Source organism: Diorhabda sublineata, chromosome 4, assembly GCF_026230105.1.
Source record: "Diorhabda sublineata isolate icDioSubl1.1 chromosome 4, icDioSubl1.1, whole genome shotgun sequence".
Classification (NCBI taxonomy): domain Eukaryota; kingdom Metazoa; phylum Arthropoda; class Insecta; order Coleoptera; family Chrysomelidae; genus Diorhabda; species Diorhabda sublineata.
Window position 1 is genome coordinate 34,935,261 of NC_079477.1, and position 27,146 is coordinate 34,962,406.

At 36.0% G+C, this 27,146-nt stretch overlaps 1 protein-coding gene across 1 annotated transcript in view; it reads left to right on the forward strand.

Moving 5' to 3' along the window:
- The first annotated feature begins 50 nt into the window (after positions 1-50).
- LOC130442795 (EF-hand domain-containing protein D2 homolog) overlaps positions 51-27,146 on the forward strand; it is a 57,666-nt gene continuing 30,570 nt past the window's right edge. Inside the window, exon 1 of the mRNA XM_056777150.1 lies at positions 51-492. Within this exon, the coding sequence (XP_056633128.1) occupies positions 323-492 (170 nt within the window). The 5' untranslated portion in view covers positions 51-322. The remainder of the gene's footprint in view (positions 493-27,146) is intronic.

The following is a 27,146-nucleotide window of genomic DNA, read 5'->3' on the forward strand; positions in this document are numbered from 1 at the left end:
AAGAAAATGAAACCAAAACTTGTTTATCAAAAATTCCAAATGCACGTGAGCACGTGAGAATGCAGCGATCCGCTAATATTGGCGCGTGCGCAATTTTTAAATCTCGGCATGGTTCTACCACAATCACTTGAAACGTATTATTCGTTTCGAAATCACAGTTTATGTTGCATCGCAACTAAGTTGACGTCTGTCTTTAATTCGCCTTTCACGTGTATACGTTTTTTTTTTCGTTTCGCATATCAAAATTGTTAGTGTTGTGTGATCTTTTTCGATCGATTTTTTCATTAATTACGAAAAGAATAAATTCATTTTGAACATAAACATGTCGGCCGAGCAAGAATTGAATCAAGTTTTGGTAAGAAGACAAGAAATTAATGATGCCCTCGACAATGGTGAGAAGGTGAAAATCAAATATAGAGTGGTGAATGTGTACACCGAATTTCATGAATTTACTAGGAAAGAAATCAAAAGTTACGAGGCAACTTTTAAAAAGTAAGTCGACATTTACTTTTTTATATTATATCAGTATTTACTTACATTCTGTTTACTTGTTGTATACATACTTCAAACAAATGATTAATTTAAATATTACTGAGTGTTATGGGTATTTGAAAGTATAAAATTAATGATCATAATAGTGGACGTTTATAATTTATTTTTGATTGCATTTTTTACAAAACTTTTTGTGTTTGCAATTAAGTTATTGAAAAACTTTAAAATGTATATATACATATCTTTATTTTTGTCTTCTTAGACATTTTTTATGGTTTTGTTGATACATTGGTCAAAATTAAAATCTATTTTAAACCATACTAAATAATAATATAAGAACAAGAAAAAGAAACAGGCATTTAAGAAAACAGCTGATCTACGACATAATGGCGGCCGTGGGGTAAACAATTAATTTTCTCGTATGTATCATTGTTAACTTTTTTTGGTTTTTCCGGTAGTGAGAGTTGTTTTGTAGTGTTTTTTTTTTGTTTCTTAGTATTAAAAAGACTCCAAAGATACTTTCTGGATCTGTTTCAGTGAAACTGATACAGCTGAACCAGTTTTTTTTTCAGTCAATCTGCAAGTATGCTTTCAAGCAATTTACAAAATTTAGGAGTCTGTTTTGTGCTTAAATTTTTTGAATATAAGTTTCAACTGTTGCGTTCAAGTTTATCAAACAACAAACTTTTTAAGATTGCAATGTGCAGGGCCGGATTAAGTTAGCGGTTTGGAGTATTGATATTATTTTGTGAATTTTTCCGTGTTTCCGAATTCCTTAAGAATTCCCCAAGATAGAACTCTATCTTCTATGACCGTTAGGGCCCTTTCACACCAAACGAATCCGAATCAAGTTGAATTTGATTGACCGAGATTCGGCTCTTTTCCCGCCTTCAGACCGGACGAATCTGGTTCAATCAGGTTTGATTCGAGGTCGTACTTATTCAACCTGTCAGATAACGAAGAATTATTCAGGTTGATTCAACTGGTGTGAAAGAGTGGAGATGGCGAATCGGATTCAACTTGATTCGGAGTGATCCGGATTGATTCGGATTCGTTTGGTGTGAAAGGGGCCTTAGCTTTCGACCACATGGTACACCTCAACTGGTTCTATTGTACGTAATATATAATTAAACACACAGTATAGTACATAAAAACGTAACATACGTAGTCATAACAAAACAAATATTGATAATAATATTATTCGATAACGGTGATGTTACATTAATCTTTTTACCGGTCTCTAATGATTTAAAACGATGACTAAATTGTGGTCTGCCACCTGATTCATGCACAGCACGTGATGATTCATAAAACTGTTACTCTAGGGAGGAAATAATAAGGAAGCGAAATTTTAAAATGAAATGTTTATTAACGTGTATAAAAATGTATTTTATTGCCATGAATTGGTATTAATTCGATAATTCCAATACCATTTTTTTTTAATAATCATCATAGATATCGAGTTGTAAATTATGAAAATTAAGATCCGATTGAAAAAAATATAAAAATGAATGTATAAATAATATAAAAATAAAAAAAATACAAAGTATAAACGATTCTTTAGATCAGGGATGTGTGACACGTGGAACTGTTTTTGTTTCTGCATGACTTCATCATAAGCCGAAAAATTTGTGATGCTGGAATTTTTAACGATGAAAAAAGCCTATTACGTAGACAATTTTTGCTTAGTTTCATTATTGAAAACGTTTATTCGCACAAACAGCTTGTAGCAAACGTAGCAATTATTTTCTGGACGTGGGAAACTATATTTGGGTATTGTGCCCTAGATAAGGACTTGTAAAATTCCAATTTGCTGGTTTTCAAAAATAGTTGCCTCAAATTTGTCTCGAATTTCAACGCTTTGCGGGCCGTAGTTGCCTCAAATTGTACTTAACTTTTGTTTGCTGGTCGCGGGCCGGAGATGGCCCGCGGGCCGTAGTTTCCCCATCCCCGGTCTAGACCACGGGCGAATGACGACAATGACATTACACAGTGTAACGCATCTTCCAAAAATTATTAAAAAAAAACTAATTTTAAAACAGAGAGAGCTAAAATCAAAAACATTTAGATGCATTAAAATATCAGAAGGTCTAAGAAATTAATAAAGATTTAGGTTTACAAACACAAGCAAGTTATTTTAAATATATTCGAATGCTTAAAAAAGGCAAATCTGATAATGCAATCATAATAAGAATTGCTGAATTAACGGGAGTAAATAAATTTTTCATTTATCGAGTTGTCACGAAAGGGGTTGTTGTGGATCATTCACAGAATCAAAAAACGTGTAAAGAAAAACTGAAATCGGTTGACAAAGCTACTCAAGATTATATACGTACGACAATTTATAGTTTATATAAGAAAAACACGGTTGCAACATTAGAAATAATACAGCAAAAATGTAGCAGATTATCCGGAATGCAAGTTTTGTCAGCATGTGGTTTTAAACGGAAAATTACTGAATAAACGGATGGCAATAACCGAATCGTCAAGGATGTATATGTATGTATACAGCTCCATTGTTCAAAATTTCAATTTTTATGGCTCATTTTGGCCCATTCAAACCCAATAATGGCTTTTCCTTGGCCTAATCTGTCACTCGAAAAAACATTTTGTGAAAATATGATTTTGGAAACAATGAACCCTTGTATATGCATAAAAAATTATTATCTACAAGACCTATTTCCATCATATTGAATACCATTCAAAATATTTGACAATTTTTCATCAAAAACCTATTTTAGAGGTAAAACTAAAAGTTACTTTTTGGCATTTCAAAATAAAGTTTAATAATTTGGAATTTTTCTAAGTGGGCCAACTGAAATGGGACGGGGCTCGTATCGGGAAATTATTTTATATGTAAAATCGCGATTGGAAATCCTAGTCCTTGCATGCAAGCATATCAAAAAATAATATTTCAACAATCTCTGTATATTATTTACTTTATGATACGTCATAAAATTTACAAACTTAAATGTGGGAGGTAACAGGGCTTAATAAATAGAATTTTGCTACATAAATGCGGCCCAGCCATGACAAATAAAATGTTTCCAATAAAACGTCACATTCTGGTCTTTATCTACTTATAGTCCGGTCAAATTAGACCAAAAAATAAGAGTGAAGTTACATCAATTAACAATAAGCTGAAAATCGGCGAAATCGTTCAAAATATGATAATAGACAAAATGGGAAAGTTCCCCGTCCCTCTACTTTTTGCAAAAAATTTTTATTCAAGGTCAAAGGTCGAAAAAATGAGTTTTCTGCGATTTTCAGCAAAACGGTAAGTTTTATCATAAAAATACCTAAGACAAAAATTGTAGATCATAAAATTATCTATAAAAAATGTATTAATACATTTTTTCTTAGGAGCCACCGTTTCTGAGATATAACGATTCAAAAAGTTGTAATCGTCATAATATGCACACGTGTCCACGCCATCTATGAGGTAGTGTACTTAGCGCGTTTTTTTTCAACGTGGTTTCCAAAAGTAGGCCCATTCCACGGGTCAGTTCTGATCCCGTTTAATTTGAAACTATTGCAAAATAATGAAAATCAGGCAAAGACTGGCAAAGATAAAATTGTTGTAAGTTAAAACAAAATAGTGAAGTTTAATCATCAGATTCTCAGCTTTCAAATTCTTCTTCTTGTTCTTCTTCTTCGTGTTCTTCGTTTTCATTCGAGGTGCATGTAAATTGCAACTTTTACAACTTTTTGAATCGTTATATCTCAGAAACGATGGCTCGTAGGAAAAAAAGTATTGATACATTTTTTATAGATAATTTTATGATCTACAATTTATGTCTGGAGTATTTTTATGATAAAACTTGTTGTTTTGCTGAAAATCGCAAAAAACTCATTTTTTCGACCTTTGACCTTGAATAAAAATTTTTTGCAAAAAGTGGAGGGATGGGGAACTATCTGATTTTGTTCATAATCATATTTTGAAAGATTTCGCCGATTATCAGCTTATTGTGAATTAATGTAACTTGGAACGTCTAAATTGACCGGACTATTAAAAGTACTACTACGTAAAATTTATTTTTATATCGCAATTGTTTACACTGTATTTGCCGTTTACAATAAGCAATAATAGATTTTCTTTCATTTCCTGTAAATTGTAACTTTCATTTTATATAATTGTGTAGATCCGCGTTAATCAATAAAATGCATTTGTTCCACCTTAATTATTAAAATGTAACGTTGATCTTGATATAGTTTAATGAGGGTATAATAATACTACAAAGCGAGGGCGTGCTTCTAAACGTACTCGTTTCACTTTTTACTTTATAAGTGATAAAATTAAGTTAAAAAATATAAGTATAAAACTTTGACTGTACTATTTGTTTACCACTGTATTTGAAATTAAAAAAGCAATTTTTGAAAGAAATAAGGTGGCACGTTATACGTGATAATCGAATTTTTCATCAAATTCTCCGCATTATCCATTTCACAAGGTTAAGCTTATATAAATTTGATGTTTGAAAGACCTTTTGTCCAGCTATATAAAATATAAGCAATTCTAAGCAATTTTATGTGTTTTCTCTTGACCAATTCAAATGAAAGCATAAAAGTTTCAGTAGGCCTTTTAAACTCAAACTAAATTAACATCAAAATAGCGAAAATCGTAAGTCGATATCTTTCTCCTGGCCCGAGATATTTTAAGAAGTGTGTAAACGCCGAGAAGTTTTCTTCAAACGTCTAGTAGACTGGTTCGCCCAAACGAAACTTGGAAATTTATTCTGGATGGAAAGTTTTTACATTGATTCACCCGAAGTAATTTAAACTGTACTATTTCCGCTAGACTTGGATAATTAACTACGTAAGGTGTTCAAAATGTCGTCCACCATTTTCCATACATGAAATCAATCGCTGATAGAACAGCAGTTTCAATTTCTTTCATTGAAATAATTCGTGTTATCTGTAGTATTATTTCAACCAAATAATCTCTTGTCCTGGGTAAACGAGATCTTTTATTTGGCCCGTAATAAAAATTTCTCAAGTTAGTTCTGGAGATCTGGATGGCCAACTAAATAAATTTTCAAGTTCTATCCACCAAACGTGGAACATAAATAGAATATGTGCTGGGTGACCATCATAATGTAAGAAAATGTCAAGGCTTATGGCTAACGGTATGTCTTCTAAGAGAACTTTCTTAAAAATTGACCCGCGCCGCATATTCACAGACCAACGACCCTGAAGTTGGATCTCCTGCATCCTGCGGTGATTGCTTTCGAATTTACTCTACCATTACTATGAAACGTAGCCTCATCGGCCCACAATTTTTGTGGCAGTATTTCAGGATCGTCCTGTATCGTATTTAATATCCCGAACAAAATCTCTGACAATATCTAAAGAACCGAGAAGATGTAAATTAGCTATCTACGATCAGAGCGTAGAACAAGTGATGTCCTTCAAATATCTAGGGAGAAACATAACAAGCGATAGATATCTGAAGAAAGAAGTAAAAGCACAAACAGAATGCCAAATAAACGGTTAGCTAAAATTGGAAAGGAAAAGAAACCAGACACAACTCGACCTCCTGGACGACCACCTATATGAAAGCTGGTTCTCAGCATCCCAACTACTCCTGGCGAACCCTTGATGAAAATACAGGACCTAGTCCTAACGTAAGAAGAAGAAGAAGAAGATTTCTACTCTGGTTTAGGACCATATGATATGGGCGCAATCTAAAATGGTATAATTAGTATAGTATGAGTAGTAACAGCAGTAAGACACATCGAAGTCCTTCGTTGATGCGATATTCTAAGTGGATAAATAATTGTTAATTATGCAGAAAGATATTTAGTCTATTTAAGAAACGAATTGCCATTTCATTTAGAAGACATCTCCTTAGCCATTCGGCGTGACACGTTTTTAAAACATGATGGTTGCCCGGCACATTTTTTACAGAATCAGTTATTAACACGAATAACTAGAAACGGAAAGTGCTAACAAACATCAACGTATAAAATCTGTTTCTAATGTCTTAGCTAATACAGACTATCTACGTAATCAAGTGTGCAACATCATCTACCAGAAACTGGCCAACAAGTTCAGTGCCCAAGTTTATTATGTGAACCGAGCCTAATCCTTTTAAAAATAATAATAATAATTGAATGAATATACTTAATTTAAGGAAAATTCTCTTCGTTTTCCTCTCTAAGAAAACATATTATGAGAAAAGAAGCACGAAAAGTATTAACCTTAATATGGACCTAAAATTTTTGGCTTACCTTCAATTGAGTTGGTCTGGACAAGCTTAAAATTGTTTTTAGCCAAAAAAAAAAAATATTACATTCAGAAAAAATAATGTAAAAGAGTTACGTGAACATTATTTGACACTTTCCCTTCTACTGAGCGATGCAACAATAATTTTTGATTCAAGACAACAAAGAAAATGATATGGAAAATGTTTGTCATAACTTTGAGAGACAGTAATTCGGAATGGAATGTTTTTGACGATAAAGTATCGAATACCGATGTTCTCTAAAGTTTTATCTCCTTTCTTTCATTTTTTCTGAAATTACTTTTTCCCCGTTAAAACAATGACTAATTTTCCCCGGATATTGTATAAACACACATTAAAGTGACATTTGATCATCCAGATTTGACAATATTGTAAAAATTTCGATATCTAGCAAGTGATTCAAAATTGTTCTGGTAAATTCGCTCCACTTTGTCCTCTTGCTCTACTCAAACAGTATGGGTTCACGCAACTGCATTGGTACACCAAAAGGCATATTTTCAGAGCCGCTATCGGATTTTTTTCAAGTTCAACCCCAAACATTACAAAATCTGGACGAATTAATACAAATACGCGACATTTCTATGATTTGGGAGTAATCTAAATGTATTACGGACAGTAAAATTTTCATGGAAGAAGAAAAACGCAAAGAAAAAATGAGTGGGACGTCTGTAGAAAGCCAGTCGATAACATAGTAAGGCGGAAGAAGGGGAAGGTCCAGATAAAAATTGGAATTGGAGAAAAAAACATTGAAGAACAGAACCGCTCCTTGAAAACCTTGAAACGTCTTTGATTTTCCATTTTACCCCGGAAAACCTGGAAATATCCTTGATTTCTTCGAAGCATCCTTGAAAATCTCTTTTCATAAAATATTTTGAAAAAAACTCCCGTTCGATTTCGGAGAATATAAATACTGTAGAACTCCAATTATCCGACTATCCGAATAGCCGATTATCCGAATCACTTTCAGAAAAAAATTTGTCCAAAAAAAGTCCAAGTGGGCAGAAAATGGAGAGGATGAAGATGATGAAGATGCGTTGCCACTAGACGAAATAAGAAAAATGATTGTAAAAATTCCTGGTTGTACAGAAGTAAGTGCTGAAGATGTAGGAGAGTGGATGGCTTGTGACACGCGTCTGACCCTGGTTTTCAAATTCTCAATGACGATGAAATTGTTGAAAGTGTGAGAGAAGATGTTGAAGTGGAAGTGGAAGAAAAACTTTCTACTGATGTTGAAGTAGACGCTGGACCATCAGCTAGTGAAGCATTTGCCGGCCTCGAGACTGCTTTGAAGTGGATGGAGCGTCAGCCCGAGTGTGAAAACAATGGCAATTTTTAAAAAAAAAACTTCGATTATCCGAATATTTGATTATCCGAATGGGTCCCGGTCCCCATTAATTCGGATAATTGGAGTTCTACTGTACAAAAATATGTGTAGCATGTATAGAAAATGTTATTTTTCAGAAATACGTACTTTGACATACCTTAGTCACAATACAAAACTGTAAACAACGTTTTTTTCGATTCTCGGAAAATGTGCCGAGCGTACACGTGTCAAAACACGTGACATTCGGGTGGACTTGCGGCGGCTTGATTCTAACGAAAGGCAAACACAATACTCGTTCGAATTCGAGGAGGATCAAGCGTCTCGTGTCAGTAGCTGGTTGCCTTTCGCGAAAGCCACGTGATCGTGGAGAAAACGGCCTTTCCTTTTTATTGTTTTCGTGTCTAACTAATTCAGTGCTTTATCTCTGGATAAAAGGAGTTACATCCTTGATTTTTCTGGGTAAAAAAGACAAAAATTGATTCTGAAGCGGACTGTGGACTATGTAATACGGTGTAATCGCAAAAAATACAAGTCAGAATGTTCAGACTTTACTTTCAACGACGTCTCCCTCGCAAAACGCGCCAGCAGAAGCTATTCTTAGCTCGGAAAACTCATCAAACTGTAACCTGTATGACAAGTGCGGTCAAAATGGTTTGATCAAACCGATAAATGATTAATTATGTGTCGAAAGAAAGTGTGTCAAAGGCAGAGATTATTTGGGCACATGAAAAAACTTCTGACGGTAAAAAAAAAGTGAATTATTTGGATACATGTTTCCTGATAGTGATATTGCTAAGAAATTTCAGATGAAAAAAGATAAATTGCGTTACTCGATAACGTATGGATTAGGATCTCACTTTCGGAGCGAATTAGCGAACCAAGTTAGAAACTGTGAATTTTTTACGCCATCTTTCGACTAGAGTCTGAATAAAGTTGCCCAAAAAGGACAAACGGACGTTGTTGTACGCTTCTGGCACGAAAACAAAGCTGATACGCGATTCTCGACTTCGAATTTCTTGGAACGTGTCGCAGCAGCCGACTTGTTTGCTGCTTGTTATGAAAAAGTTGTTTCAAGCTTCGTCGGATGGTCCAGGCGTTAATAAAAAGATTCAGTGATGACGCTACGAAATTATTAGACGTAGGTACTTGCATTTTACATATCGGTAATGGCACTTTCAAAACTAGTCGTACAATAATTTCAACAACGTTCCATCTCGACGAGGTGCATACACAAAATGCCCTAAGTCCAAAGTTTAGTCCGAAAAATATTGTGCCACTCGATTTTTGGAAAATTCGAAGGCATCGAAAAGAGCTGATGATATTTTAGATGATTTAACAAAATACTTTGAAACTGTAAAAGATGACGAAGACGGTGATGGGGCAAGTTGTACTGATAAATTAATTAATATCAAAATCGTTAAAAGCTTCTTTGAAAAATGTATTTCTCGGGTAGAAAATTCGTTTTTTACTAATGAATTGGGGCTCTTTTTAACAAAATATCAGGCCGATTAGCCAATGGTTCCATTTTTAAGGAACGATTTATTTACAATGATGGAAAGAGTAGTAAAAGAAAATCTTCTGCCTGCTGTATCAGTTCCAAGTTGGTTTTGCAACAAAAACTACACTTTCGGCATTGAATAATCCACAGAAAGTCAGTGATTTGGAAATCTTGCAGTTTAGAGGAAAGTTCTTGATAAAGATGCGTCAAATGCTCCTACAAAAAGCACCTACGTCATCTAAATTATTGGAGGGAGCTGCTTGTTTTTCACCATTGGTAATGTTACGCGGAAACCAATCTAAAAGACGTGCAGAAACCTCACTCGCATGTTCAGTGGAAGAAAAACGTTTGAATGCTTTGCACCCTGACAAATTAAAAAAATTAGTATCAAGAGACAGTGTTGAAAACTTTTGATATACAGAAAAATCGACTGGATATTTTCCTGCATGAAATTTTTATCAGTGAAAAGGTGTCTGAAGAAATGCACCGTATTTTGAGAATTTAAATCATCTTGCTCCACCTCATAAAAAAGATCAGCTCTTATTAGTTTGATTGGTGGAGATTTCCAACTAACACATTCTAAATTTATATTATATGTAAAACTAAATTGAGCGATAACAATTATCCCGATAAAATGATAAATAGTAGATTCCAGATTCCAAGGAAACATAAACTAATATATTCTAAAATCTAAAACACCAAAGCAGAAGAATATTTTAACTGGTAAATAGCCGCACGCCATCCAATGGACCGACCATAATAAAGGGTTTTCCAATAAGAAGTGTTATTTTGAACAGCCCGCTATTTCGGTAAATGTCACTTTTGAAGCTGTCATTTTTTGACATTTGACAAGTAGAAACTACGCCATTAATGAAAATGCGTTCAACAACGCATTGAAATTATTAAAATTCACTATAAAAATGGTGAAAGTTTGGCAGAGACGGTTCGTAAAACTAAAACATTTTCGGGTCGTCGTGAAGCACCTTCTCGGACCGCAATACAAAAATTGGTGGAAAAATTTGAGCTGTTGGGACAAGTTAGTGATGTGAATAATAAAACCCGTGCACGTTGCTCAAGAACAACTGAAAATATTGCTGCTGTAGCCCAAAGTGTTGAAGAAAACCCAGGTTTGTCCTTTCTTCGTCGTTCTTTGGAATTAGCCATCCCGCAAACGTCATTACACCGTATTTTGGATAATGACTTGGGTCTTAAGGCCTATAAAGTTGAGTTAATACAAGAACTCAAGCCGGCCGATCATCTTTACTGATTGGGTCCTTGAAATGCATGAAAATGATCCGGAATTTCATCGAAAAATCATCTTAACTGATGAGGCCCGTTTCCACCTTGGTGGTTACGTCAATAAACAAAATTGTCGAATCTGGGGCTCTGAAGACCCAAGAGTTATTGTTGAAAATCCTCTCCATCCTCGACGCGAGACTGTTTCATGCGGTTTATGGTCTGGCGGTGTCATTGGACCTTACTTTTTCGAAAATGAGGCTGGAGCAACAGTTACGGTGAATGGATTGCGCTATCGAGAGATTATTAATAATTTTTTATGGCCGGAATTGGATGGTATTGATTTGGACAACGTTTACTTTCAACAAAACGGCCACACAAGCAACGAAACCATCTCGATCTTTTACGGGAAAAATTTCTCTCGAAGAGGTGATCACAATTGGCCACCGAGATCTTGTGATTTAACACCTTGCGCCAATATAATATTGGTGAAATTGGGTAGGGAATTCTGTGATATTTTTGCCCGGCCTATGCCGTCAGAATCGGTCCCCCCCCTCGATTTTCAATAGAGTTAGTGAATAAATACCGACGTAAACAACCAACTAATATTTGAAAAATTGAAAACTATATTTCTGGGAAAATTCATTTTGTATCCTCAGAGTGGATCGTACCAATTATGTTTTGAAGGTTCTAAGACGATTCCAATGTAACATTAATCAGTAAATGATTGTCGTCAGTTTCTGTGTTCAACTTGAACCAAATTTCGAGCTCGGTGGTAGCAAATTTGTATAAAGTTGTTGAATCTACTAGACCAAGAGCCAATGGTCATTCCAAAAGTCATGAAACGTTTCACAGTCAAACCTTAATACCTACAGATGCTGAAAAGCCACTTCTGGCAGCCCTATGTGGCCGGGGTGAACTACCCTAAATTCTATTAAAGTATAAGTCATAAAATTCTAGGAAATTACTTTCGACAGTATTGTTACTTCATAAAATTTTTGCCAGAACATTTACGTCCCTCCTAAATATTGTCATTTCATCAGACTAAATAAAATAGTTCAATAAGTCATAATATATGATGCCAGAAAGAAATTCCATCACCAACAGTCTGCCAGAGCGCGAAAAACGTGTCCGTGCGTAGGGAAGCCTATAAGTTAGAGTTAGAGCTCTTATTGGGCGTCTGTAGACTTTATTGGACGTACGTTTAGAATGGTATATAATGAAATAGATTTTTCTTAAGCCCAACTTGTAGAACTTGCACAACTACTGGTACAGATATTTTTAAAGGAGTTGAAATGGCCATTAATCAAAAGAACCTTGAAACTTGAAATGTATTACAACTGATGGAGGCAAAAACGTGAGTGGGAAAGATAAAGGAACGGTCGCTCTTGCGTCAAAGGCTGTAGAAAATGACGGTGGCTCAAAACCATTAGACTTACATTGTATCATTCATCAACAGTCTGTGCGGAAAACGTTTGGATAAGTCTGAAGTTCTGAAACCAGTCATATCAACTGTTAATTTCATCAAAAAGACTTACCTTATCATACTGCCGTACGTTGGCTTAGTTGTGGAAAAGTCCTTCGGCGCTTTTTTGAGCTTCGAGCAGTGGTCGAAATTTTTTTGATTGAAAAGCATCGTCCTCTTACTGAATTGACACTGATTTTGAGATTGCAAGGAGAAAACCAGCCATAAATCTTCCTGATTTATACACTAATATCAAATCATTCCGGAAGAAATTGAAACTACGAAATAAAATGTTTTTGCACACTTTAAAACATGTGAAATATTCAGCCACACCACTGAGACTGATTTTGCAATCGAAACTTTGAGTGCTTTGAAAATAAATTTTGATACAAGTTTTTCTCGGACTTTGATGCCGTTGCGAATCAAATTAAACTTTTCCAAAATCCTTGATTGTGACATTGAAACCCTAGCACCGGAACTTCAAATGGAAATGATTGATCTACAGTGCGCCGATATAATTAAGAACAAATATCAAAACTCATCTTTGTAAATTTGCTCGCGGGCTGTTTTCTGTTTTTGGTACTACTCATTTGTGTGAGAAGACCTTCAGTTCACAAAAAATGTTTACAGATCTAAATTAACTCATATTAAATCTCTTTTAATAATCATTCGACATAAAATTAGAATACTTGAGTAAACTAAATTTAATTCGCTATGTATGTTAGTTCTCCGCGGGCCGAATGTGGCCCTCGGGCCGTAGTTTGGATAACCCCTGCAGTAGACCACATATACTGATACAAATACTGGCCTTATCTACATATTTGGGTCACTCTATATCTTTATTCCGTATAATTAGTTTCGCATGCAAATACGTATCTAATTAAACAATATTTTCTAAAGAAGAAATGTGGAAATCACTCAAATTTGCTACAATAATGAACTAATTAAATTTCATTCGTCATTAAAAAGTTTAATGTAATTAAAACAGTAAATTATTCAAATACTGTTATTAACCGATGGTAAAACACCGGAAAAAAGGTTGAAGTTTCTTATATACGAGGGCGATTTGGGGCGGCAGAGATAAATTTTCAAATAATTGACAGAATGACAAATTATGTAAACTCGATACGTGCGGTGCGTGCGACGCGGGCCGTCCGATATACAGGGTTTGTCCGGAAAGTAATAGGACTGAGTGGATTTAAAAAAATTTATTGAGCCAATCGTTACAATTCTTTAAAAACTTGCCAGCGCGATTTCCAAGCATTGAAGGCGTCACGGAAGGCATTCTCCGGAATAGCCGCGGTGCGTGCTAGTTGGATCCCCTCTGTCGTAGCTGTTCACAACAAAGGCGGTGTGAGCCGGGGCGTTGTCGTGGTGAAACTTCCAGTCTGCTGCGATGTCTTGTCGGACCCGATTGACCCTTCGTTTGAGTCTCTTGAGCACTTCGACACAGTCGACGGTCTGTGTTCAAAACTTTGCGCATACGAGTCACATTGTTTGTCGAAGCGAAGGTCTTCCAGCACGGTCTTCATCGGCGACCTCTTTCCGGCCCTCCAAAAAGGCCTGGTGCCACCGAAACACACCACTTCTTGCTAAAGCAACATCTGGGTAAGCCTGCTTGATCATATCAAACGTCTCTGTCGCAGATTTACCGAGTTTCACACAGAATTTAATCGCGTACCTCTGCTCTAACGGACGCTGCATTTTCGGCTTGCACAACTCACAGAAACACGTCGCGCGAAAATGCCTGTCCTGACTCTCCAGGTGCTCGGAGACAACTGACCAGCCGCTCGTTTGTTAGCTAGAAACGCCATCTACCGAATCCAGTCGGTGCGCGCACGCTCTGAAGTACAATCGCGGCGGAAGAAAATCAGTCCTATTACTTTCCGGACGAACCCTGTATAAACCTATGATACGGCCAACGCCATGATGAATCTCCACCTCCACGGGATCTTAAAGACTATTTTAGTCAAATGGAACAAAAACTTGAAGCTTCAATTGTCGAAGAGAAGAAAGATAATTTATCAGTGCCGTTTGTGTAACCAGTGGGCTCACAAATCTTGCGGTATAATTGGAAATTTAAATTTCTTCCGCAAGAAGTGTTTTTCAATTTTTATTCACTTTTATTTTACCTGTTCTTATTTTTTTGTACCATTGTCCACTTCATGGAAATTACTGTCCATAACAAGGGCAATATCCCATGAAATGGGCATTTTATATGATAAACTTAGACTCATTTTTTCGAGTGACTAGTTTTTCTTTTGGAAAAGTGAATCCACAATCAAATTAAATTGTCCGTTTCAAGGGAACTCTTCCCTGTATAATTTGGACGGCGCTATAATTCACGAACGGTGAGTCGTATGGGAAAAAGTGATTTTTGTACAGTACAATTTTGAATAGAACCTGAGATATTGAGGATAGAACGTGTGTATGCCAAAAACCTACAAAAATCCATAACTCCACATTGAATGTCCGCGCCTAGCTCCTCTCCAACTCGACCGATTTAAGTGTTCAAAAACTCAAAAGAAAGAAGGTGTTTCAACGAGTGTTCTTAAACCAAAACGAAGTCTCTATCTTGAATAGAACCTGAGATATTGAGGATAGAACGTGTGTATGCCAAAAAACTACAAAAATCCATAACTCCACATTGAATGTCCGCGCCTAGCTCCTCTCCAACTCAACCGATTTAAGTGTTCAAAAACTCAAAAGAAAGAAGGTGTTTCAACGAGTGTTCTTAAACCAAAACGAAGTCTCTATCTTGAATAGAACCTGAGATATTGAGGATAGAACGTGTGTATGCCAAAAAACTACAAAAATCCATAACTCCACATTGAATGTCCGCGCCTAGCTCCTCTCCAACTCAACCGATTTAAGTGTTCAAAAACTCAAAAGAGAGAAGGTGTTTCAGCTAGTGTTCTTAAACCAAAACGAAGTCTCTATCTTGAATAGAACCTGAGATATTGAGGATAGAACGTGTGTATGTGAAAAACTCCCATAAATAATGTACAGGGAGAAATCGTTTTTGAGTATAACTTGAGAATGGTGAAAATTAGATGAAATCCGATGGTTGATGGATGATCTGTGCATCAATACCTTTCATTGAAAAAAAAAAATTAAGCAAATCGGTCGGATAGAACGCCTGAACGGACTCACAAATGTTGCGCTATAATTGGAAATTTAAATTTCTTCCGCAAGAAGTGTTTTTCAATTTTTATTCACTTTTATTTTACCTGTTCTTATTTTTTTGTACCATTGTCTACTTCATGGAAATTACTGTCCATAACAAGGGCAATATCCCATTCCATTTTATATGATAAACTTAGACTCATTTTTTCGAGTGACTAGTTTTTTTTTTGGAAAAGTGTATCCACAATCAAATTAAATTGTCCGTTTCAAGGGAACTCTCCCCTGTATAATTTGGACGGCGCTATAACTCACGAACGATGAGTCGTATGGGAAAAAGTGATTTTTGTACAGTACAATTTTGGTTTAACCTAAAAATTACCGTTTTCTAGAAAAATGGGAAAAACTTTTTGGGAATTTTTGTTGTTTCATTTGTAACGTCTCTGTCAATTTTCATCTTTATGCGTCGAATGTATATTTTGACTGGACAGTATTCCTCAATTTAAATTGAAAATATATTTTAGAAGTTTTAATATCTGAATCTAAACAAAAACGAAAGATGAATTTGTTTTCGTTGTATGAAAAATTAAACAAACATTTTCAAACTTTATCTCAACATTATTCATAACTACATTTAGAAATAATGTTACGTTTATTTTTAAACAGTCTCATTATAAAAAAATCATTATATATGTTACTCATTAATCTTTAATCTTTAACTGAAGTTTCATAAAACATTGGCTCAGGTTGTAATAATAAAATAACTTTAAAATAATCAATTATTTTTTCTGCAATTCATTAAAACATCTTGGATCGAACAGATGTTTGTTTAGTACAAAAAAATGACTGAATATATTCTATTTTAAATACTAACAAAACCAGGATATTTGTAAAAAATTAATAATTCATGTTTTCATCGCCAATTAAATCATTGTATACGTGAAAAATTATTTGTTTTCAGATCAGGTTTTCACCTCATATATTTTCTGTATAAACTGATCGGACCCTCATCCAATGATCGAAATTTAAATATTTATATACATATTACTCGAACAAAAATACTTGGAAACATACTTTTTTGCACCTTCCAACAGGAACAAACCCCAAAATTTCAAATTAAAAGGAGTTTCCTCATTCCAAATTTTATTTAACCACTCTCTCAAAAATACCACGTACTTGATCTTTTTTAGCACCTTGCGATTTTCAAAAGTCGGATTGATTTAAAGTTATGCACACTTACGAGGGATGATCGGTTTGCTTTTCCCTAACACACTAGGATGGCTGTTCTATCTTTGTTGATTGGTAGGTGAGGCCAATCATTGCGTGACGTTTCGAAAGCAAAAGTTTCTTCGCCGTTCCGGTCCTCTATATGCGTATATTTCGCCTTGAAGGATTAGTTGCACCAAGTCATATCGAATTTCATATTTTATGTTACTCAAAAACACCGACTATCTAGCGAAAGAACAAAGAGAAGAAAAACTGAAGGAGTCCGCGCATCTTACGACGACGAATAAGTAATTGTTCACGCGGCACAAGTAATTTTACAAACAGGAAGGAAAAAGAAACGCGTCTACTGTTTTAAAATACGTTCAAAGTCTAAAGAAATAGAGCCCCTTATTCCTCTGCAAGCGCTGACAATGTTTGTTGAAGCCGATTTGACCAGAAGACAGTACGAAATTATACCAGCAACGAACAAAAGATTCTATCCACATTATGAATTATTATTGAAGGCCAATGCTACCCACCCAAGGAGTCATTACGAGTGACGTCTACCTGCGCAGAAGGAAACCTACACTGTAACCAGATTATCCCTCTTCTTAGAAGAAGTCTTATTCACACTTGATGCCGTTGAAAGGAACTCTATACTGTTAATCTGCAAATGGGGTTGCGACGACGGCTCTCAACAAGCCCAGTTTAAACAAAGACAGATTAATCTGATGCTAATATTTTTATAAGCTCATTTGTGCCTCTACGAATCGTTTGTGGTGAGGATAAAAGTAAAATCGTGTGGCAAAATCCAACTCCATCTTCACCTAGATATTGCCGTCCAATTATGTAAAGAATAGTGTAAACTCATTGAACTTGACGATAGTTGACCTCAAATGGAGATAATTTTTTTTTTTTCGACATAGTTTTAAAATGACTATGGTTGACGGAAAGGTACAGACACCAAATCGACCAGCAGATGTTATATATGTGGAGCTACATCAAAAGATTTTAATGATTTAACAAAAAAAAAAAAAAATGATGTATGCCCGAAGCTCTTGGATTCGGCCTTTCCGTATTACATGCAAGAATCCGGATATTCGAAAGTGTGCTGCATTTAGCATATAAATTGCCCGTGAAAAAATATCGCGAGAGACGAACCGAAGAAGAAAAAAATGTAGAAAAGCAGAAGAAACTTGATATTCAGCAAAAATTTAGAGATGAGACAGGTCTCTGAGTCGATATGCCAAAAAGTAACTTCGGAAACACCAACGATGATGGAAATACCAGCAGAAGATTCTTCGAGAACCTTGAATTGGCTGCAGTAATCACTGGGGACGTAGCAAAATATGATAAATACGCCATGGAAACTGCGAAACTATATGTTGAGTTGTATGGCTGGTATCCTATGACTCCAACGATGCATAAGGTCTTAATTCATGGAGCTTCAATACCTAGTAGAAAATTCGTTGTTGCCGATAGGGCAACTTTCGGAAGAAGCTGCTGAGACCCCCCGCAATAAACTGAAATAAAAGAATGCAACTTAGATATTTATTAACCTCCGACCGATTTATTAGTTCCATGAGAAAGACCAAAAAAACCGCTTCAAAATTATTTTTGCCTGAGACAACGCAGCTATTAATTCCTGCTGAACCAAACCGACCAATCAATGGAAATTGATGAAAGCGGCGAAAATTTAAATGTATGATTGATTATTATTAGTGATTATCTATTTAGCTTATGTAACTTTAATATTGTATAATAATATAATACATTTACTTACTTATTAGAACAAAATAAACTTTGTTTTATTTAATAATACATACCTGAAAGTATTACTAAAACGTAGACAGCCTCTCAGTCCCTCTTTGGGGATTTGCGCCTAACCACCGTGCACCAACAAATAATTTCGATAAGTTATTCCAAACACATAATTCTTTTTACGTAACTATTTTGTAATAATAAATAATTTTGGCCGACTAAATCCTGAAAAACGATCAATGTGCACCGCATCTCGGAAGCTTCCATTTTCTTCATCGACACTTAGTCAACATCCATGATGCGACTCAATATACAATAATAATAGTAATAATAATAATACAAAATAATTTTAGTTGCTATCGGTAGATTACAACTTTTAAAAACATTCACAGTGTATTCCATTACGAAACATTGGTGGTCAAATGCAGGAGTTGAGGAAGTACTAACAAGCACACGATTTTTTTCTTTTTATTCTGCGTTTGCTCTTTAATAATATTTTTTTAATAAAACGTTCACGTCTTCACCGTTTTGTGGCAGATTACAGATTCTTTGCATTGGTTTCGGGGAGTATGATATTCGTGTGTTTGCGTCGAAACTTGTTCAAATATCTCGCTAGTTTTTCTATGGTAGGTACTGCAATAACTGAAACGTTTCTATTTAGATAGATTTAGATAATACTTCGTATTGTAGTGTCAATAAATTGTGTAATTCCAGTGAATGAAAGTAGTCAGTCTTTTCTTGCTACAATTGAAATTCTTCAGTACTAACGTTTTTTTTTCCGACCTCCGATGGGCTATAAATAAAAGACAAGTTCATAGAAAACAATAATTTTATCGGCAAAAACGGATTCAGACATTTGTCATATCTGTGGACAAGTTTTTCAATACCCTCTTCAAAGAAAGTTGCCGCCAATCGTTCAGTAACAATAGAGTACAAAACAGACCTTGAAATTTCTAGAAATTCCGTAGACACAGCAGTAATTGTGACTTTCGACACCATTCACGCACATCACCATCACTTATGAAGTTTTCCACATACACACGACTCATTCTTCGATGGATTTCTGTCTTCAGCTGGTAGAAAACAAATCACACTTGGCGGATATGTTTACGTGGCTGTAGCACAACGCCGACTGACGTCTGAATGCCAACAATGGCTTCGCAGTCGCCTACAGCGCATGCCCATCCGCACCGAGCGATCGGTAGTTAAAGAACGGCCCTCGTATAACTTAACTAAACTGTAAACTAAAAATAATGCTTTACAGATACGTTATTATTTTATTAAATTCATCGCAGTGATTATTTTATTCGAATTGTCGGTTTCGGTCTAACTTCCTGATTTTATTTATAATTACGCCAAGCTCTATAGTTTCCAAACGGACATCCTGTAGTCCATATTCATCGTTTAAAATGAATTTTATCAGTCTCATTATCATTGTTATGTCTTTTGGACATTCCGCTATAGTTATTTATAAACAAGTAGATAGTTGTGACACAAATAGTTAACGCCTGTGTACGATTTTGTTTAATTATTGTTTTTTTTTTAAATTTAGTTATTAAATCGGTGACTATTCAATAAAAACAGGTAGAAAGTAAAGTGTCTGTCAGTAGTGACAGATTTTTCGAATATTTTGCATTAAATTGCATTTTTACGTCTATAAAAATTCAATCCCTCAAAACATCCATTAATCACTCGCATCGGTTCCAATATTTGGTTTTAAATAGATCACGCGTTTCGATAACCAAGTTATCGTTTTCAGAGACTGAATGTAAACTAAAATCTAATGATTTACCTGTTTTATACTAAATTTTCCCGCCAATAAGCCACCTCCCGCGAAAATTAATTCCAGCGGGCAGTATTTTATTAATAAAGGAAACGTTGAAAGACTTAGGTTGAGCAATACCGGAACACCCTCTTCATGGTCTCGATTTATCGCCATGCGATTTGTTTGGTCCATTGAAAGAGGTGGACTGGGATTCGAAAGCAATGCGGAGGTGGCAAAAGTGTGTAGAGTGTGTTGTAAACTACGTAGAAGCAGTTCTGTAGCTTGACAACATATTATCCTTGGTTGAGCGATTAGAAGCCTTGGTGACGGACTGAGAATCTCTAGTTTACCGAAGATAAAACCTCTTCATATTTTAATGCATTAAATAAGTATCAGAAATCATTATAATAGAAAAGAACGAACTCTGTAGCTATATTAGAACCTGAGATATAGATCTTTGAATGTAGAAAAATTCCAAAAACCTACAAAAATCCATAACTCCACATTGAATGTCCGCGCCTAGCTCCTCTACAACTCAACCGATTTAAGTGTTCGAAAACTCAAAAGAAAGAAGGTGTTTCAACGAGTGTTCTTAAACCAAAACGAAGTCTCTATCTTGAATAGAACCTGAGATATTGAGGAAAGAACGTGTGTATGCCAAAAACCTACAAAAATCCATAACTCCACATTGAATGTCCGCGCCTAGCTCCTCTCCAACTCGACCGATTTAAGTGTTCAAAAACTCAAAAGAAAGAAGGTTTTTCAACGAGTGTTCTTAAACCAAAACGAAGTCTCTATCTTGAATAGAACCTGATATATTGAGGATAGAACGTGTGTATGCCAAAAACCTACAAAAATCCATAACTCCACATTGAATGTCCGCGCCTAGCTCCTCTCCAACTCGACCGATTTAAGTGTTCAAAAACTCAAAAGAAAGAAGGTGTTTCAGCGAGTGTTCTTAAACCAAAACGAAGTCTCTATCTTGAATAGAACCAGATATATTGAGGATAGAACGTGTGTATGCCAAAAACCTACAAAAATCCATAACTCCACATTGAATGTCCGCGCCTAGCTCCTCTCCAACTCGACCGATTTAAGTGTTCAAAAACTCAAAAGAAAGAAGGTGTTTCAGCGAGTGTTCTTAAACCAAAACGAAGTCTCTATCTTGAATAGAACCAGATATATTGAGGATAGAACGTGTGTATGCCAAAAACCTACAAAAATCCATAACTCCACATTGAATGTCCGCCCCTAGCTCCTCTACAACTCAACCGATTTAAGTGTTCGAAAACTCAAAAGATAGAAGGTGTTTCAACGAGTGTTCTTAAACCAAAACGAAGTCTCTATCTTGAATAGAACCTGAGATATTGAGGAAAGAACGTGTGTATGCCAAAAACCTACAAAAATCCATAACTCCACATTGAATGTCCGCCCCTAGCTCCTGTACAACTCAACCGATTTAAGTGTTCGAAAACTCAAAAGAAAGAAGGTGTTTCAGCGAGTGTTCTTAAACCAAAACGAAGTCTCTATCTTGAATAGAACCTGAGATATAGATCTTTGAATGTAGAAAAATTGCCAAAAACCTACAAAAATCCATAACTCCACATTGAATGTCCGCGCCTAGCTCCTCTCCAACTCGACCGATTTATGTGTTCAAAAACTCAAAAGAAAGAAGGTGTTTCAACGAGTGTTCTTAAACCAAAACGAAGTCTCTATCTTGAATAGAACTTGAGATATTGAGGAAAGAACGTGTGTATGCCAAAAACCTACAAAAATCCATAACTCCACATTGAATGTCCGCGCCTAGCTCCTCTCCAACTCGACCGATTTATGTGTTCAAAAACTCAAAAGGAAGTAGGTGTTTCAGCTAGTGTTCTTAAACCAAAACGAAGTCTCTATCTTGAATAGAACCTGATATATTGAGGATAGAACGTGTGTATGCAAAAAACCTACAAAAATCCATAACTCCACATTGAATGTCCGCGCCTAGCTCCTCTCCAACTCGACCGATTTAAGTGTTCAAAAACTCAAAAGAAAGAAGGTGTTTCAGCGAGTGTTCTTAAACCAAAACGAAGTCTCTATCTTGAATAGAACCAGATATATTGAGGATAGAACGTGTGTATGCCAAAAACCTACAAAAATCCATAACTCCACATTGAATGTCCGCGCCTAGCTCCTCTCCAACTCGACCGATTTAAGTGTTCAAAAACTCAAAAGAAAGAAGGTGTTTCAGCGAGTGTTCTTAAACCAAAACGAAGTCTCTATCTTGAATAGAACCAGATATATTGAGGATAGAACGTGTGTATGCCAAAAACCTACAAAAATCCATAACTCCACATTGAATGTCCGCGCCTAGCTCCTCTCCAACTCGACCGATTTAAGTGTTCAAAAACTCAAAAGAAAGTAGGTGTTTCAGGTAGTGTTCTTAAACAAAACGAAGTCTCTATCTTGAATAGAACCTGAGATATTGAGGATAGAACGTGTGTATGCCAAAAACCTACAAAAATCCATAACTCCACATTGAATGTCCGCGCCTAGCTCCTCTCTAACTGAACCGATTTAAGTGTTCAAAAACTCAAAAGAAAGAGGATGTTTCAGCGAGTGTTCTTAAACCAAAACGAAGTCTCTATCTTGAATAGAACCTGAGATATAGATCTTTGAATGTAGAAAAATTGCCAAAAACCTACAAAAATCCATAACTCCACATTGAATGTCCGCGCCTAGCTCCTCTCCAACTCAACCGATTTAAGTGTTCAAAAACTCAAAAGAAAGAGGATGTTTCAGCTAGTGTTCTTAAACCAAAACGAAGTCTCTATCTTGAATAGAACCTGAGATATAGATCTTTGAATGTAGAAAAATTGCCAAAAACCTACAAAAATCCATAACTCCACATTGAATGTCCGCGCCTAGCTCCTCTCTAACTGAACCGATTTAAGTGTTCAAAAACTCAAAAGAAAGAGGATGTTTCAGCGAGTGTTCTTAAACCAAAACGAAGTCTCTATCTTGAATAGAACCTGAGATATAGATCTTTGAATGTAGAAAAATTGCCAAAAACCTACAAAAATCCATAACTCCACATTGAATGTCCGCGCCTAGCTCCTCTCCAACTCAACCGATTTAAGTGTTCAAAAACTCAAAAGAAAGAGGATGTTTCAGCTAGTGTTCTTAAACCAAAACGAAGTCTCTATCTTGAATAGAACCTGAGATATAGATCTTTGAATGTAGAAAAATTGCCAAAAACCTACAAAAATCCATAACTCCACATTGAATGTCCGCGCCTAGCTCCTCTCCAACTCAACCGATTTATGTGTTCAAAAACTCAAAAGGAAGTAGGTGTTTCAGCTAGTGTTCTTAAACCAAAACGAAGTCTCTATCTTGAATAGAACCTGATATATTGAGGATAGAACGTGTGTATGCAAAAAACCTACAAAAATCCATAACTCCACATTGAATGTCCGCGCCTAGCTCCTCTCCAACTCAACCGATTTAAGTGTTCAAAAACTCAAAAGAAAGAGGATGTTTCAGCTAGTGTTCTTAAACCAAAACGAAGTCTCTATCTTGAATAGAACCAGATATATTGAGGATAGAACGTGTGTATGCCAAAAACCTACAAAAATCCATAACTCCACATTGAATGTCCGCGCCTAGCTCCTCTCCAACTCGACCGATTTAAGTGTTCAAAAACTCAAAAGAAAGAAGGTGTTTCAGCGAGTGTTCTTAAACCAAAACGAAGTCTCTATCTTGAATAGAACCAGATATATTGAGGATAGAACGTGTGTATGCCAAAAACCTACAAAAATCCATAACTCCACATTGAATGTCCGCGCCTAGCTCCTCTCCAACTCAACCGATTTAAGTGTTCAAAAACTCAAAAGAAAGAAGGTGTTTCAGCGAGTGTTCTTAAACCAAAACGAAGTCTCTATCTTGAATAGAACCAGATATATTGAGGATAGAACGTGTGTATGCCAAAAACCTACAAAAATCCATAACTCCACATTGAATGTCCGCGCCTAGCTCCTCTCCAACTCGACCGATTTAAGTGTTCAAAAACTCAAAAGAAAGAAGGTGTTTCAGCGAGTGTTCTTAAACCAAAACGAAGTCTCTATCTTGAATAGAACCAGATATATTGAGGATAGAACGTGTGTATGCCAAAAACCTACAAAAATCCATAACTCCACATTGAATGTCCGCGCCTAGCTCCTCTCCAACTCGACCGATTTAAGTGTTCAAAAACTCAAAAGAAAGAAGGTGTTTCAGCGAGTGTTCTTAAACCAAAACGAAGTCTCTATCTTGAATAGAACCAGATATATTGAGGATAGAACGTGTGTATGCCAAAAACCTACAAAAATCCATAACTCCACATTGAATGTCCGCGCCTAGCTCCTCTCCAACTCGACCGATTTAAGTGTTCAAAAACTCAAAAGAAAGAAGGTGTTTCAGCGAGTGTTCTTAAACCAAAACGAAGTCTCTATCTTGAATAGAACCAGATATATTGAGGATAGAACGTGTGTATGCCAAAAACCTACAAAAATCCATAACTCCACATTGAATGTCCGCGCCTAGCTCCTCTCCAACTCGACCGATTTAAGTGTTCAAAAACTCAAAAGAAAGTAGGTGTTTCAGGTAGTGTTCTTAAACAAAACGAAGTCTCTATCTTGAATAGAACCTGAGATATTGAGGATAGAACGTGTGTATGCCAAAAACCTACAAAAATCCATAACTCCACATTGAATGTCCGCGCCTAGCTCCTCTCTAACTGAACCGATTTAAGTGTTCAAAAACTCAAAAGAAAGAGGATGTTTCAGCGAGTGTTCTTAAACCAAAACGAAGTCTCTATCTTGAATAGAACCTGAGATATAGATCTTTGAATGTAGAAAAATTGCCAAAAACCTACAAAAATCCATAACTCCACATTGAATGTCCGCGCCTAGCTCCTCTCCAACTCAACCGATTTAAGTGTTCAAAAACTCAAAAGAAAGAGGATGTTTCAGCTAGTGTTCTTAAACCAAAACGAAGTCTCTATCTTGAATAGAACCTGAGATATAGATCTTTGAATGTAGAAAAATTGCCAAAAACCTACAAAAATCCATAACTCCACATTGAATGTCCGCGCCTAGCTCCTCTCTAACTGAACCGATTTAAGTGTTCAAAAACTCAAAAGAAAGAGGATGTTTCAGCGAGTGTTCTTAAACCAAAACGAAGTCTCTATCTTGAATAGAACCTGAGATATAGATCTTTGAATGTAGAAAAATTGCCAAAAACCTACAAAAATCCATAACTCCACATTGAATGTCCGCGCCTAGCTCCTCTCCAACTCAACCGATTTATGTGTTCAAAAACTCAAAAGGAAGTAGGTGTTTCAGCTAGTGTTCTTAAACCAAAACGAAGTCTCTATCTTGAATAGAACCTGATATATTGAGGATAGAACGTGTGTATGCAAAAAACCTACAAAAATCCATAACTCCACATTGAATGTCCGCGCCTAGCTCCTCTCCAACTCGACCGATTTAAGTGTTCAAAAACTCAAAAGAAAGAAGGTGTTTCAGCGAGTGTTCTTAAACCAAAACGAAGTCTCTATCTTGAATAGAACCAGATATATTGAGGATAGAACGTGTGTATGCCAAAAACCTACAAAAATCCATAACTCCACATTGAATGTCCGCGCCTAGCTCCTCTCCAACTCGACCGATTTAAGTGTTCAAAAACTCAAAAGAAAGAAGGTGTTTCAGCGAGTGTTCTTAAACCAAAACGAAGTCTCTATCTTGAATAGAACTTGAGATATTGAGGAAAGAACGTGTGTATGCCAAAAACCTACAAAAATCCATAACTCCACATTGAATGTCCGCGCCTAGCTCCTCTCCAACTCGACCGATTTATGTGTTCAAAAACTCAAAAGGAAGTAGGTGTTTCAGCTAGTGTTCTTAAACCAAAACGAAGTCTCTATCTTGAATAGAACCTGATATATTGAGGATAGAACGTGTGTATGCAAAAAACCTACAAAAATCCATAACTCCACATTGAATGTCCGCGCCTAGCTCCTCTCCAACTCGACCGATTTAAGTGTTCAAAAACTCAAAAGAAAGAAGGTGTTTCAGCGAGTGTTCTTAAACCAAAACGAAGTCTCTATCTTGAATAGAACCAGATATATTGAGGATAGAACGTGTGTATGCCAAAAACCTACAAAAATCCATAACTCCACATTGAATGTCCGCGCCTAGCTCCTCTCCAACTCGACCGATTTAAGTGTTCAAAAACTCAAAAGAAAGAAGGTGTTTCAGCGAGTGTTCTTAAACCAAAACGAAGTCTCTATCTTGAATAGAACCAGATATATTGAGGATAGAACGTGTGTATGCCAAAAACCTACAAAAATCCATAACTCCACATTGAATGTCCGCGCCTAGCTCCTCTCCAACTCGACCGATTTAAGTGTTCAAAAACTCAAAAGAAAGTAGGTGTTTCAGGTAGTGTTCTTAAACAAAACGAAGTCTCTATCTTGAATAGAACCTGAGATATTGAGGATAGAACGTGTGTATGCCAAAAACCTACAAAAATCCATAACTCCACATTGAATGTCCGCGCCTAGCTCCTCTCTAACTGAACCGATTTAAGTGTTCAAAAACTCAAAAGAAAGAGGATGTTTCAGCGAGTGTTCTTAAACCAAAACGAAGTCTCTATCTTGAATAGAACCTGAGATATAGATCTTTGAATGTAGAAAAATTGCCAAAAACCTACAAAAATCCATAACTCCACATTGAATGTCCGCGCCTAGCTCCTCTCCAACTCAACCGATTTAAGTGTTCAAAAACTCAAAAGAAAGAGGATGTTTCAGCTAGTGTTCTTAAACCAAAACGAAGTCTCTATCTTGAATAGAACCTGAGATATAGATCTTTGAATGTAGAAAAATTGCCAAAAACCTACAAAAATCCATAACTCCACATTGAATGTCCGCGCCTAGCTCCTCTCTAACTGAACCGATTTAAGTGTTCAAAAACTCAAAAGAAAGAGGATGTTTCAGCGAGTGTTCTTAAACCA